Source organism: Phocoena phocoena, chromosome 4 (assembly GCF_963924675.1).
Source record: "Phocoena phocoena chromosome 4, mPhoPho1.1, whole genome shotgun sequence".
In the NCBI taxonomy this organism is placed as follows: domain Eukaryota; kingdom Metazoa; phylum Chordata; class Mammalia; order Artiodactyla; family Phocoenidae; genus Phocoena; species Phocoena phocoena.
Genome location: NC_089222.1, coordinates 74,926,020 through 74,942,286, shown reverse-complemented (window position 1 = coordinate 74,942,286; position 16,267 = coordinate 74,926,020). Strand labels below are relative to the sequence as shown.

The window sequence follows — 16,267 nt, the reverse complement described above, 5'->3', positions numbered from 1 at the left end:
TTGTATTTAGACTTACCTTCACTATCTGTTTCTTCCTCTGGGCACTAATAAGTTCTGGATCTATGGCTTTGGCTTACTTTTAGCAGCTGAATGCCACACCCGGACCGGTGCCTGCCCTCCCTGGAGCTGAACTGCTGCGGTTCCTCAGCTCAATAGACTCCAGTCTGCTTATTTTCACCACCATGCTCCTGGGCCACAGTGCATGGCAGCCACACCAGGCATTGTCATTCCCGACCTGGAATTGAATGGTGGTATGAAAATTATAAAACAGCAGGAGCGAACTGTAGGGGGAGGGGAGTTTCTGCCAAATTAATAAATTAGTGAGAACTGCTGGCTCCCTCCCTCCAAATCAATCCTTGAGAAATGGAGGGGTAAGACCCCCTCACCACCACCCCCAGTTAATAATACCACCAAATAGATATGCATATATACTTCAGAAAACTGGGCTGTTTTGAAATGGTAATGGGGAGACAGGAGGAGGAATGGTCAGAGCCTGGGGTGGAGGGCAGCTGTGAGAGGATAAGTTAGAAAAAAAAAAGGAGGAAAAAACCCCATCTATGGAGATCCAGCATGGGGCACACTGCTGGTGCCGGGGTTCTGGGGCAAAATCCCAGAGTGGCAAAGCCACAGACTCACCTCAATCAGGCTGAGGACTGATTTGCCTCAGATATTTCCCTTCTTCACTTTTCTCTTCATCACCATGAGGCTTACCCCTAAAGATTATTTAACACCTGTATAGCACTTACAGGCTCCCTCTTTACTCCTCTGTCAAACCTATTGTAAGAAATGCAGATTTTACACATTTTATTTACTTAGTAACAAGCATAAAGCTTTACAACTAACCAAATCATCTTAGAACAGTGGCATAACCTGTTTCATCTGACCTCTGTTAAGATTCAAGGCTCTGGGGCTGGTCTGGCAAGCTGTGCTGAGGCGTGCGACATTTGCTCTATTCTCTGTAGCTACCTCACTTCCATTAAATTTTCAGACCCTCAACCAAATATATCAAAGTCTTCACTATGTAAACACTAATGAGCACTCATGTGTGTAAGCACATGTGAAATCTCTTTCAGTCAACCTGTAGCCTTCTTAAAATGTCATTAGGAGACCTAATGGGGTGGGGTGAGGGGGGAGACAGGAGATGTTCAGATATTGTGATTTGAATATTTTCAAATGAGACAATGTCAGAAAGTTGAGTTACTGAAATTGAAAAAATTGTTAGTGGCACTGAGTGTTAAAATGGCATCGAATCTAAGATATACTAATGTCTATAGGCAGAAAAAAACATTTCTATACATATAAAATGAGAATGGGGACTTCCCTGGTGGCACAGTGGTTAAGAATCCACCTGCCAATGCAGTGGACACGGGCTCGAGCCCTGGTCTGGGAAGATCACACATGCCACGGAGCAACTAAGCCCGTGCGCCACAACTACTGAGCCTGCACTCTAGAACTTGCGAGCCACAACTATTGAGCCCATGTGCCACAACTACTGAAGCCCACGCGCCTAAGAGCCCATGCTCCGCAACAAGAGAAGTCACCACAATAAGCCCATGTGCCACAACAAAGAGTAGCCCCCGCTCGCCGCAACTAGAGAAAGACCATGCACAGCAATGAAAACCCAACACAGCCTAAAATAAATAAATAAATTTATTAAAAGAAAAAAAAAATGAGAATGGTATTGGTCATCTACCAGAACATCAGATGGTGTATTTGGACTTCTATCTCCAAACAAGTCCAGTTTATTTCAAATATTAAGGAACAAACTTCTGGCAGAACACTAACAAGCTGACTTAAATAAACTGCTCCATTTCAACGTATCTACCAGAGAGTTGTTGACAAAAGACTCGTTTATGTATTGATGCCTATTAAATAAGATATATTCTATGAACATACCAAAAGGTAGTATAAACAGGTAATGTATGAGACATAGACACTTTGTCTTCAGTATACCGTACAAATAATATTGAATTTATTCAACTACTTGAAGTAATTTATTGTACATAGTTTTAGCTACTTACATGAAATATTTAAAATGTTAAAAAATCTAAATATTATCATTAAAATTTCCCACAAAGATCTCAGCTCAGCAAGTATGTCACAGAAGCTGTGCTCAGTCCATTTCACAGTGCTTGGCTCCAGGCCACAGGGCAGGATGGCTCTGAGTGCACATGGTGAAGGCACGCCCCAGGTACGTTCTCTCAAACTACAGTCAGTTTATGAGGAAGAATCACGCTCCACACTCCACAGCCACAATTTACTTGCCGCTACCAAATGGAGTGTGGTACTTGAATGTGCAGAGCGGTCCTGCGGTGAGACTCCTGCCCCACAGCACAGAACAAATAGGACAGGAATAATCTTCAGCCAGAGACGGCTGCCCTGAATTGTTTTAGTCGGCTGTCTTTCCTGCTTAACTATTTGAGGAGGGTTATTCCCTGTAGCTTTACATAAGACCTGTCCCTATTCTTCAAGTAGGACAATTTTACTCCACGTAAAGTAAAAATTGAATTATGTTTCATAATAAACACCTCATCGTCCCCATATAGAGTGCATGGCTGTGTTTGTATTCCTCATCTAGGTTTAAAAAAATTGATGCTGTTAATTAAGTAAAGACAAGACGCAGATTAGTTTCCATTTTTATTAAAGCTGTGTTTTTTCTAAGTAATATATTACACTTAAAGTTAAATACCATAAATAAAGATTAGTTCTTAAATCTATTTTATTTATTAAAAATGTAAACAAAAAAAATAATTCACCACTCCCTCCCCAACCCTGACTAAATGTATCAAAAAAAAAAAGGTCATCCTTTCAGGTAAGTTCTTTCTTCAGAACGAGTAGCACAGACTTTATTAAAATATGTTAGTCCTCTTGGGCTGCAGGGACATGGCACGGATGACTGGTGCCAACTGTGAAACAGGTCTGTGGGGCTGTGACTGAAGTCCACCTCCTCCTGCCAGGACTACTCAAATGCCCGCAGAAACGGGCTCTTCTCTCACCATTCAGTGTCCAACGACAAGGACAGCGCTAAGGCACTGAGCACAGGACACTGTGATGAACATGGTGTGTAAGCTGGCATACTCCAGGAGGTGGGTCAGAGCCAGCAGTGACCTAGCAATTCTGCATGAATTAGTCATGCAGAATATTAGAATATTCTGAATATTCATGAACATTAGTCACAGAATATTAGAGCTGGAAAGATTCTGAGAAAGCATCTAGTCATTTTACAGATGGTCTCAATCAGTGAGTCTTCTAATACTGAAGAGAATATTGATAAAATTTTATGGAATACTCTGGTATACTTATTTATGTATCTTCCTAAAACTATTTAAACTTCATTAATGTTTCACTTTCAAATATTGATAAACTCTAAACCAACATATTAGGCTGAAATTAATTTTAAGCATCATTTATAACATTTTTAGAATGCCTAGTTGATCTTAACAAAAATAAGTATCCTTAAGAAATAAGTAAGGGAAAAGGATGTTTTTCAGGAGAATACAGAGGGATCTACATTAAGACTACCTAACTGCTTTCCAGTTTCTTTAAAGCTATCAGCTCAAGTCTAGCGACAAGGCTTTTGCTTCCTTCCTGTAAATTCTGTTCTTGAAAACCTGAGAGACAAATTCACTTGTTAATTTTGACATTGGCGGGGGGAGGAGGAAGGGTGAGCTGTGACAAAGCGAGAGAGAGGCATGGACATATATACACTACCAAATGTAAGGTAGATAGCTAGTGGGAAGCAGCCACATAGCACAGGGAGATCAGCTCGGTGCTTTGTGACCACCTGGAGGGGTGGGATAGGGAGGGTGGGAGGGAGGGAGGCCCAAGAGGGAAGAGATATGGGAACATATGTATAACTGATTCACTTTTTTATAAAGCAGAAACTAACACACCATTGTAAAGCCAGAGAGATGTAAAAAAAAAAATAAAATTGATATACTATTTAAATTGAAAAAAAATACTATCAAAATGAAACTAAGTCTGAACTGAAAACTGAGGTAGTCAGTTTTTATAAGGACTTGACTCTTTTGAGTCAGAAAGGGACTTCAGTCTACTATCCTCAAATCAGCTATCCCCATTCCCCTTCCCTGCCCCACCTCACTCCCACCATGGCTGCAGTCTGCATGGTCTCTTTCTCAGTGAACTGGTTTTGTGAACATAAAGAGCATTACCTGCCACAGGATATTGAAATTTAGGTCATCTCAAGTTCTTCAGTTCAAAACTTAATTCTAGCCTGCTAATTCTGCATTGAGATTTCAGATTTAAAAAATCCTTCTTTTTAGAATTTTATCAGTGGACTTCTAAATCTTCGCTGAGTATACTATGCAGAATCAGTGATAAGCAACCACTTTCAAGACTTGTTGAAGAGGAAGGAAGACACCAGCACTGTTAGTTACCCTCAAAAACTCAAGATTTCTTAACACCATACTTTACCAGGTTCTACGTTTGTGCAGAGAAAACACTGGGCTACCAGATTCCAAGCTTAACAAATATATATATAGAAAAAATGTCATCTATAATATTTTCTTCAGAAAGTCATTAGTGCAAATATAATTATATCAATAAAAAGTAAAGCAAAAATATATTTCAAGTATAAAAAGCACCATGCTCAGAAACAATACTACCTAAATGGCATTACTGCACAACAGTCAAAATATAATTGAACCTATCACTGTGAGTCTCAAATATATTATGAATCCATATTATTTTTGGTGAAATTCTTTGTACAACTTTGCAGGATGATTCATAATCACATTGGGTATATAAGTTTAGATTTTTATAACTTTCTTTAAAAATATACTCTACATTTTTCTCTGACTTTTCATGATTTAAAGTATGCAGAACGTAGGCAGAAACACCATTGGTATTAGATTTTCTTCAGCTGAGGCTGGCTATGCTAGAGACCCCCAGCTTTTCACAATGACAAATACCTCCAATTTAAAATTGTAGGCAAATAAGTATTTTAAATGTACGCATTTTTTTAAAAAAAGGTGACTTTCCTCTATGCTGGAGTTGCTGTTTGGCTCCAGTGCCAAACAATAAGTTGGAATTACTCCTTAGTAATTATGCTGTTTGTTCACTTAGCAGTTTCTTAAACTGAGTGCTCAATAACTGTATGCTGAATTAAAGGGCCAACCAGTGAATGAATGAATGCATGTCCAAGGGCTATGTTTCTAATGCCACAGGACTTAATTAGCTTTAGAGAGAAAAACTGGGCATCATTCATCATTAAATATTTTCAAATTGGGTTTACTAAGTAGGGTTGGTCAGCTCTAGTACAAGAGCAGAATTGCTTCTGGGGACCAGAATCTATGGGTGACAGAAAGAGTGTCAAATACAAGAGGTAAAAGACATTACCTCCTTTTAAAGCAAAGGTAACCTTCTGACTTCTGTGGACTAAGCCATACCCCGTGTGGTAAAGTGGACCCTATTGGATAGGCCCTACACCAAACATACACTTTGCTATAAACAATTCAGACCATCTTGTTTCGACTTATATCTTTTCTTTTTACACATAAAATAATTTTCAGATAGTCAAATTCTTCTGTAACAACTCCTAAGCCCACTTGAAAATAACTGCATACCTGTCTATACCAGAATTTCTTTTTATCTTCATTGGTCAAAAAGGAAAGTTCTATTTTTGTTGGATTGCAGTTGTCATAACTATTATCTGAAAAACATACAATTAGGTTTTCTTTTATTTGCATGTCTTCAATGTTTTCACAGAGCAGAGTATTTTTCTCTCTCTGCTTCCCAGTTTTTCAAGTCATTATTAAACTAATGGAGAATACAACTGGAAGCTACTCTCTGAAGATCAATTAGTACAGATACAACTACCAACACCTAATGGTTCAGCAGGAAACTGCCACACAGCTGGTTTGAAAAGGCTAGCATGGTTAAATCATAAGATTTAGCAAAACATAATTTTAAAAAAAAACAATGAGAACAATGATTTAGGTGTACCATATACAGTCATTAAATTCAAAATAGGTATAATAGTGATGTAGAAATCCCAATTCAAGTTATTTTCTGTAAGTCAAAGGACAATTTATACTTTTGAAGACAGGGTCCACAACTTATAACCTTGTAATGATTAGCTGTTCTTTAAATTATTGCAGCAGTGATGAACTTTCCCATTGTTTTAGGTTAATGAAAATGCTGAGGTATGTAATAAATGAATTTTTCACCTATTATCCCATTTTCAAAGGAAAACTTCAAGAAGAGTATTTATCCTGAAAAATAAAGAGACTTGGTGATTTGGAATTCCTCCTCCTTCTCCAAACTTTGAGGCTGTTGGGTTGCTGATGAGGAGTGATTGCTGTGAAGCTCTGCTTCAAGATCTGATTATGGTCAACACTTCCAAGCCAAAGTCAGGAATGCCACTTCTGCCATCTGCATAGGCTGGCACTCGCCCAGGTTTTGTGCTTTGTTCAGAGGAACATGACACAAAGGAATGTCTTCAGAATTCACTTTTCCACTCCTAATGCCATACGCACAGAAGAAATCCAGCCAGCAGAGGAAACAGATTGCCTAGCAGAAGCCAAAGGGTAACCACTGGGCTAGAGGAACAGGAACAGAGATCTAGGGTTGAAAACAAAAAATTGACTTTCCACAGACATTTTTGGAAAAAATTATACCAACTAAAATGTTGACAGATGAGTAGAGGTAATTATTAAAAGGTGAAGAAGGACTACCTTGAAGAGTAGAATCAAGAGTGACTTCCTGAAATCCATATATGCAAAGTCTTTTTTTATATTTATAGAAAAAGAACAAAATATTTATGTAGGAGAAAAGAAGATGTACCTACCATATCAAGGTTCAAAATCAGCACCCAAGAAAAGACAGGGTAGTATCCTGGCAAAGCTAAAGATGCTACACAGGAAAGTAAATGAAATTCTTGGCTATTCTGACATGGGATGCTGGACTCTCTTCTATTCTACCTTGTCCCTTCTAAGTAGGGTGACCCTATAATTTATCATCCCATATCAGGACATTTTGAGATAAGCGTTGAAATAAATTTCTAGTCTCAAGATGGAGCCTCTCCTGCCCATGGCGCCACAACAGCAAATTAAAACTTAGATAACTTTCATGTTTGTGTAAATGCTCCACTTGACCAGAACCACAGAATATCCAATCAGCCAATCTCCAACCGCCGAGCCAGGGTGGGCTCTATACTTATTTCTTTGTTCCTTGATCTTTCTAAATAAGGTTAGATACTTAACCCCGGCCCATCAACCTAAGCTGAGTACTTCTTCCTTGTTTCCTGCTTGTAGCCCTTTTCCCTTATTTTACAGTTCTCTGGACTCCTGAGAGTAGAGACTGCCTGTGTGAAATAAAATTTGCTTTGATCAACTAAATTGTTCTCTTTGATAATTTTAACACAAGGGAATTATTAGTAATCATACCAGGACAATAGGCACGTGGACTGTCCCAGGCAAAACAGGACATACGTTCCCCAATCTCTAAATATCTACCCATCTATCCATATCACCCCAGGCTTGATTTGGAAACAGCAGAAGATTCTATGAGTTTTGGGCAGTAGGAGTATATTTTAATTTATCTAAGAGTTGTTCTAACAGCTAAAACTATTTCCCCCAAACAATTCTCAGAATGGAGTACATATTTTAGCAGTCAAGAGACCAGGTCAACCTGACTTTATTTCAGGATGAGTTGTCTTTTCTACTATTTTGACCAATAAGGAACCAACCAAGCTTCAAGTCTGACTTGCTTAAAAGGTAAGAAAAAAAGGACTGTTTTTTCAGCTATAGAATTAATAAAATGATAATGTTAAGGCACTGGAGCTTGTTCTTCTGAGAACTATACAGTGTGGAATAAGTATTTTAAAAAATTATTTCACTGTATGTAATACAAGTAAACCATGGAGAACTTATATTCTTTCCCAATGGAACCAGCTGGCAATCGTTAAATGTTAGAAAAATCAATCCTTCTCAAAGTATGGTACCTGAGTCAACAACATCAGCATCACCTGGGAACTTCTCAGGCTCCAACCCAGATCTTCTGAGTCAGAAACTCTGGGGGTGAGTCGTAGCAATCTGTGTTTTAACATGATTCTGATGCATGCTAAAGTTTGAGAACTTCTGAGCTCGAGCTGCAATGTCCAATATGGCAGCCATTAGCTATAAGTGCTATTTAAATTGAAACTAACCAAAATGAGATGAAATATTTAGCTCCTCCATCACAGTAGCCACATTTCACATGTTTAATAGTCACATGTGGCTAATGACTATTGTATGGGACAGCACAGATTATAGAACATTTCCATCACCCCAGAAAGGTCTACTGGATAAGTTCTGGCCTACAACATCAGGTAGAGTGGTCTTGGCTGGAATAAGAAATAGACCCTGGAGTCACTAATAACACAGGCATATCCCTTTATCTCCCGATTCTCAATTTGGCACAAAGGAAATAGGAGGAGAACTGAACTAACTGTTGTTTATCTACTGTTGGTACTAACATTTAACAAGCTATTAAAATATTAATGGCCGCTCTGGAACATTTGTTGTCCTTCAAAAACACTGCACTTTCTGTGACAGTACTCCTTAAAAAGGAAAGATACAAAGAGCGTGTTTCAAAATGAATCAGAGACTATCAGATCTCGGTTTTGATCTGAACCTCATTAGCCGTAACAGTGAATATATCACTTAATCTCTTTATACCTTAGTTTTCTCATGTGTAAAATGATAATTCCTACCTCATTAGGTTTTGTGATGATTAAACACAATGATATAGACATAAAGCACTCAGCAAAGTGTCTAGCATTTAATAAATAGAAACAAAACAACCTCCACAATCTGAAGAGATCAGAAAATTTAGAAATAAATCTTTCATATTCACTAGTGGAAACTATGCCTAAAAGGTATCTATTCCTTTTTTTTTCCTAAAAGGCATCTATTCTTGTAATATTTTATACATTTTTCAAAACTGTGGTAGTGATTTGGAGGTTACAATCCTTTTTTGAGCATGCGTCCTCATAGAACTGGTTAACAGGGGAAGAAATCACAACATAGTACCACAGTATCAGAAGGGTGACTACAAAGAGGGAGCTGGATAAGAAGTCAAGTCTAGGGCGCAGGTTGGTGGAGGGGGTGGGGTCATTTGCAATCTCTACTCCCCACCTCATTTCAACAGATTCACTTGTCTTTGCCATGCTCCAAGGACAGGAACTAATCACTTCACAGATCCTTGAACTAGTCTGGCTTTCTCCTCATTTCTACACATTTTACTGTACTCCTAAGATTCTTACCCCTGAACCAGCTGGAGTAACTCTCTCTTTAACTCAACTCTAACTGCTAATGGCTCAATCAATGCTCATCTCTTGGACATTGAAATGATGATATTTCTTATAGTTAACTCTGAGATTAGGCCTGAGCATGGGAACTCCATCAGAACCACCTATTTGTAGACTAGCAGCCCTTTAATTCTAGCCAAAGCAATTTAACAGTAACAAAATCAAGTCATCCTATCACTTCATATGAAAGTTAACTAAGAATATTTAACACTACATTTATCATATACCATATCAAAAGGACCTAAGATCTTTTAATTCATTGTGCATTACTATTATAACTGCAGAAAACTCAGCTGGCTCACAGGAGTTAAGTGAAAAGAGTTAACACAGCAGGCCTGAGATGGCCATCATTTGAAAGTCCTGTTTGCAAGGACGGCCTTTAGCTGGTGTCTGGGAAGTGGTTTCTTCCAGACTTCACCCACTGTCCCCTTTCCCTTTGCTGATTCTGCTTTGTATCTTTTTGCTTTAACAAAGCTTAGTCGTAAGTACAACTAGAGGCTGAGTCCTTTGAGTCCTAGAGAGTCATGAAATCTGGGGGTGGTCTTAGGCACCCCTAACACAAGTATTAATCTCCCCAAATTCACCCTCTACTTATAGCCCATGTCTTGATAAAGGCCCCAGAATGTGGGAAAGAAAGGGAATTAAATTTTAGAGGTGAAGAAACTTTGAGCTATAAAGTGAACGTAGCCCTTTGTTTTCAACCAGACCATGGAGCAAGCAAAGGGCTATACAGTTCCATTTAAAAAATACCTCCAGTTGAGAAAATGAAACATGGCCTATTCCAAAATATCAAACTGTCATAAAATCTCATAGGTCATTTAATTAAAATATCATAGACCATAGGTCAAAGCTTTCATTGAGAGTTCATGAGTTCTGCTTTTAAAACTCTTAGAAATGGGTCATCAGCCTCAGTTTGCACATCTTCATCAACAGGGAATGCACTCTTCTCAAGAGAGTCCCTTCTATTCCTCTCCTGGTTCTAAAGGATTTTACTGGAATCTGTCTCCCTACAACTTTAATTCATTGTTCTCAGTCCTACTCTCTGGAGTCTCACAGAATGAGTAATATATCTCTCAGTGAAAACCACTGTCTTTGCCAGCCTGTCTTTCTATCTCACTGCGTATATTTGCATCTCCCTGCACCTTTCTCTTCTTTGTGGGCATGTCAATCCCTTCTTTGAGCATCTTTTCCAGTGACTTTCCCGCTCTTTCGCCTCACCTAGTTATAATATAACTAAAATATATTTAATTGCTTTTTGTATTCATGAACAGAATTTTTACTCTTACTTTCAAAATGAACGGCTGAAACATTAACTTTTTGTAACCTTCAATGAATGTTTTTGTGCAAGTCAGAGGTTCTTCACATATGGAAAGTTTCCTCACCCTCACTCTTACTGAAGAGAGGTGTCAAGTCTACCTACGTTCAATTTCTAACCACGGAGGGAAGGTGATCTTCCCATAAAACTGCAATTAGAAGAGAAGACGCGCAACCTGTTTTAGAGCTTCCTTGCAGGGCATTTTCAACATCTTGTAAGAAAAGTCCTTCTCTGTACTCCAACCACAGAGACTACTCACCTAGGGGTAGAGCTCGGGTCAAGTTAGTAGTTGGAGGATCTGTTTCTGGGGGACAGAGCTCACAGAAGTCCCAACATGATGGGCAGAGCAAGTTTCCATCGTGAATCCAGCCATTCATCTGAATACTGACGGGGAGGACCTGCCCGGCCCGACTACACAAATATGAAGTATCCTGAACCCAAACCTTCAGACCTTGTGGAGAACAAGAAACCTTCAAAAAGTGAAAAAAAAAAAAAAAATCAGATCAGTAAGATTCTAGTATGTGAGCCTTCTCCCTCAACTGTAGGAAAATATGGCAGAATTTACTAAAAATGCTGGCTATAAAAGACAATTTGGAATGTGGGCCTCATTTAATTTCATATAAAGAGGGTTAAATTATTCATGTTCTAAAAGAATTTCACTCTGTGGTAGTAGTAGTTCTTAGACTTTTTGTCTAGAACCTTTTAAAAAATCTAATGAAAGCTATGGACACGTCCTGAAAAAAACAAGGTAACATACAGCTTTACATACAATTTGGATTCACAGACCCCTGAAGCCAAGTTATCAATAATAACATTTCTGTAGATTCTAGTATCCTCCTATAATTCAGGTTAAATGTCTGTCAAAGAGCCATGAATCATGTCACTTTTTCTACAAGTTGCTAAATTTTGTAACTCAAATTTTTTTAGTTGTTTTAAATTATAAAAATAGGGCTTCCCTGGTGGTGCAGTGGTTAAGAATCCGCCTGCTGATGCAGGGGACACAGGTTCGAGTTGTGGTCCGGGAAGATCCCACATGCCGCACCCAACTAAGTGCATCCAACTTAGCCTGCGTGCCACAACTACTGCGCCTGCGCTCTAGAGCCCGCGAGCCACAACTACTGAAGCCTGCGTGCCTAGAGTCCGTGCTCCGCAACAAGAGAAGCCACCACAATGAGAAGCCCGCACACCACAACGAAGAGTAGCCCCTGCTCTCCACAACTAGAAAAAGCCCATGCATAGCAACGAAGACCCAATGCAGCCAAAAATAAATAAAATAAATTATAAAAACAATATATGCTCATTGTAAAAAAAAAGCACACTGTATAGAAATGACATAGTAAAAGTTTGTTATTCATTATCCCTATCCCAGATCCTCTGCTCAGAGATGAAAATGGTCACAGTGATTTTATACAACTGGTAACATCTTTAAAAGCAGGATTCATATCTCATATACGAGGGGTAACTAATGAAATCAATTTTAAAAAACAAACATATTAAAGTTAACTGAAAATTTATAATGACTGTGTTGTCTTCAAAGTTGTTTTTTTTTAAATAAATTTTATTTATTTATTTATTCATTCATTCATTCATTCTGGCTGAGTTGGGTCCTTGCTGCTGCGCACGGGCTTTCTCTAGTTGCTGAGAATGGGGGCCACTCCTTATCGCAGTGCACAGGCGTCTCATTGTAGTAGCCGCTCCCATTGTGGAACACAGGCTCTAGGTGTGCAGGCCTCAGTAGCTGTGGCATGCGGGCTCAGCAGTTCTGGCTTGTGGGATCCAGAGTGCAAGCTCAGCAGCTGTGGCGCACAGGCTTAGCCACTCGGTGGCATGTGGGATCCTCCCAGACCAGGGCTTGAACTCTCATTCCTTGCATTGGCAGGTGGACTCCCAACCACTGTGCCACCAGGGAAGCCCTCAAAGTTGTTTTCTAAAAAGACTTTACATTATGCTACTTCACCTTAAATATTTCTGGATCTTCTCTCCTGGAACTATCTTCAAAGAAAGTGCATGGTTCTGAGTATGTTTGATGGTGGCAAATTTTTACTTTGCAAGTAGATGTAATTTTTGGAAATACCCAAAACTTGCCCAGATCCAAGTCTGGTAAAGGCAGTTGACTAAACTGATTAAGACTAGGTCAACATAGGTATGATGTAAAATACTGAAATTGACTTCTTAGATGGCTATTAAACTATCTCTAAAAGCAATTTAAAAAGGAGTTCCAAAAGTGTTTTTCAACAATGGAGTCATTTTAAAAACAACTCTTTTCATCAATTAAGTTTAAATATAACATTCATTTGGAAATTTAAGTTATGATAAGCTATCAAGAAAATAAACAACAAAGTGTAAACTCTTCTATAAGTCTGTCATTCAATGACCCACACCCAGTAAGCATCACCACAGCTGCAATGCAATGTAATCATTCTTTTAAGTGAGAATTGACTGGGTATTGTGCTTGGTGCTGAAAAGGATACCAAAGAAGTCCATGACACAGTTCCTGACCTCTAGCAGCTTTAATTGAGGAGAGAAGGGTAGGATATACAAATTTCCCCCCAAAATTAACAGTGTCAGACTGTTTTATGATAAAGATTTAATAAGAGGCAATAAGAAAAAGAACAACAAAGATTAGAAAGTTTCATGGAATAAAGCATTTATATTCTAAAGATGTGCACAGGGCTTGCATCACAGTGTTGTGAGCTGGTGGGCTGTGTCAGAGTCCAAGTGGGTGAGGAAAGTAACCGCATAGGGGTGGATGAAGATGGAAAGGATGTGAACAGAACAAATAATAAGCATATTAAGGACAAAGAGAACCAGATTTCTCACTGCTTGAAAGAAGAGTTACAAATATGGGAAGGGAGAAAACTAAAATGAATTATTTGGTGTTAAACTGGAATCAAAGATACTGGTACAAACTCGTGGTTATATATATGCACATGTATGAGTATATATAAAATTACATACACACATATATTTCATAGCTCTGTTCACCAAGAAGGCCTGGGGAGCAGCTGTATCCCAACAGCAATGAACAATACATCTAGCACCCAGACTTTTTTTTTTTTTTTTTGCAGTACACGGGCCTCTCACTGTTGTGGCCTCTCCTGTTGTGGAGCACAGGCTCCGGACACGCAGGCTCAGCGGCCATGGCTCACAGGCCCAGCCGCTCCGTGGTATGTGGGATATTCCCGGATTGGGGCACAAACCCGTGTCCTCTGCATCGGCAGGTGGACTCTCAACCACTGCGCCACCAGGGAAGCCCCCCAGACTTTATTTTTTTATCTTTTAAATAAATTTATTTATTTATTTTTGGCTGCGTTGGGTCTTTGTTGCTGTGCACAGGCTGTCTCTAGATGTGGCAGGCGGGGGCTACTCTTTGTTGTGTTGCTTGGGCTTCTCGTTGAGGTGGGTTCTCTTGTTGCAGAGCACGGGATCTAGGTGTGTGGGCTTCAGTAGTTGTGGTATGCAGGCTCAGTAGTTGTGGCTCGTGGGCTCTAGACCACAGGCTCAGTGGTTGTGGCACAGGGGCTCAGTGGCTCTGCAGCATGTGGGTCTTCCCGGACCACGGCTCAAACCCCTGTCCCCTGCATTGGCAGGCGGATTCTTAACCACTGGGCCACCAGGGAAGTCCCTAGCACCCAGACTTTAGTCTCTAAACACCTCACTCCACTAAAAGAAACAAGAGCTCCATGGAGAAATGATTAATTCCAGGGCTGTGGCAAAGAAACAAGATGAGCCTAGAATATCTTGTGCTAGAAAGCAAGGAAATAGTTAAAAAGATAGGACAGCCAAAAGGACACAGGAACCAACCTGAAGGGCTCCCTCCCTTTGGCTAAATCTGGGGCAACTTAAATATCCAAATAAATAATGATAGTAATGGTAATACCCACTGAATAAAATGCAATCTGTGAGTCAATACATATTTAAATGCATAAATTAATAAAATGAAGGTATGATAAGAAATAAGTTATTGATATAGTACTTTTCCCCCCAAATACTTATTAATTAAAAAGGGAATTAATTAAAAGAGAAAAACAGTAACTTGACAGTGGAGAAGCCTGGTAGATACCAGCAAGTTAACATGACCAGCAAAGGGACAAATCAAGAGTGTACCACCAGGGACTTCCCTGGTGGTCCAGGGGTTAAGAATTGTCTTGCAATGCAGAGGATGCTGGTTTGATCCCTAACTGGGGAACTGGGATCCCACATGCCATGGGGCAACTAAGCCCGTGCACCACAATTAGAGAGCCCACATGCCGCAACTAATGAGTCCGCACAGCACAACTAGAGAGAAGCCCGTGCACTGCAACGAAAGGTCCTGCATGCCACAACTAAGACCTGATGCAGCCAAAATAATAAATATTAAAAAAAAAAAAAGTGTACCACCAAAAAAACACAAGCATCACTTCTGTGATATTACTGCCCAAAACATATTACGTGAATTTAATCATGAAGCAACATCAGGCAAACCCAAATGGAGACACATCATAGATAAGAACTGGCTTGTAATCTTTAAAAGTGTCAAGGTTATGAAAGTCAAGAAAAGACTGAGGAACTGTTCCAGATTGAAGGAGACCAGAGATGTGACAACTACTCAATATGTGATATCGGTGCAGATCCTATTACTACACGGACATTATTGGGACAATTGGCAAAACTTGAACGGGGTCCAAGAATTAGATGTATCAGTGTTATTTCCTGATTTTTTTGGTAGTACTGTGGTCATATAGGAGGATGTCCTTGTTTATAAGGAATACACATTAAAGTATTTAGGGGTGAAGGGGCAGACTATCAGCAATTTGCACTTAAATGACCAATATTTTTGTACCATTCTTGCAACTTCTCTGTCAAAATAAGTAAAACAAAGAACAGAAAACAAAACAGCTAATCCAAATGCTAATTGTTTGGAAATCATGCACATTTTCCCATATAAATGGTTGTGAGTATTAAATTAGCAAAATTAACCAACAACACTAGGTACTACAGGGAAGCCAAGTACATTCAGTCTTTGTAGATGGTATTACAAATCTACGTAATCCCTTTGTGGTGGTGGTGGTGGTGTAGAGAAGACATTAAAACAGGCTGAAAAGGTTATCCTCCTATTATAGTTCACACTGTTCCAGCTTTATCCCCTTTATCCTAATAAAAAGGTAAAGCATGTAAATATACTTACAAAAGCATTTTTATATAGTGAAAAGTGAAAATTAATTCAATATCTCACAGGAAAATGACTTCCCTAATTATGATACTTTAAAATGATGCAATGTTCTACAGCTATGAAGAACAGTAAGTATTATTATTGGGAGAACTTGGAAAAGGTATCTTGGTCTGTATAAAAAGTACTAAGTCACTAAAACAAAATTATGTATTCTGATTACAACTAGATCAAAACTATGTATTTAAGCAATACATAATCTTTAATAGAATGAATTCATCAGAAAATGGTTGCTGGATTATAGTTGTCAGATTATAGGATTATAGCTGGAAAGTATTTTTAATTGTCTTTTATAAGGGTTCAAAGGTAATTTTACATGAATTGTATGGTGTGAGTTATACCTCAATAAAGCAGTTACCAAAAAAAGGAGTTAATTTTAAAGAAACTTTAAAAATAATAAGTTAAATTGTTAGCTACATTAGTCCATTTAACT

At 38.9% G+C, this 16,267-nt stretch overlaps 1 protein-coding gene across 2 annotated transcripts in view; it reads right to left on the bottom strand.

Annotated features, from left to right (window-relative positions):
- Positions 1–6,481: 6,481 nt before the first annotated feature.
- Positions 6,482–16,267, bottom strand: part of LMLN (leishmanolysin like peptidase) — a 77,750-nt gene continuing 67,964 nt past the window's right edge. For both annotated transcript variants that reach the window (XM_065876550.1, XM_065876551.1), the window contains 2 exons: positions 10,885–11,095; positions 6,482–6,582 (listed from right to left, as the gene is read on the bottom strand). In XM_065876550.1, coding sequence (XP_065732622.1) covers positions 6,482–6,582; positions 10,885–11,095 — 312 coding nt within the window. The remainder of the gene's footprint in view (positions 6,583–10,884; positions 11,096–16,267) is intronic.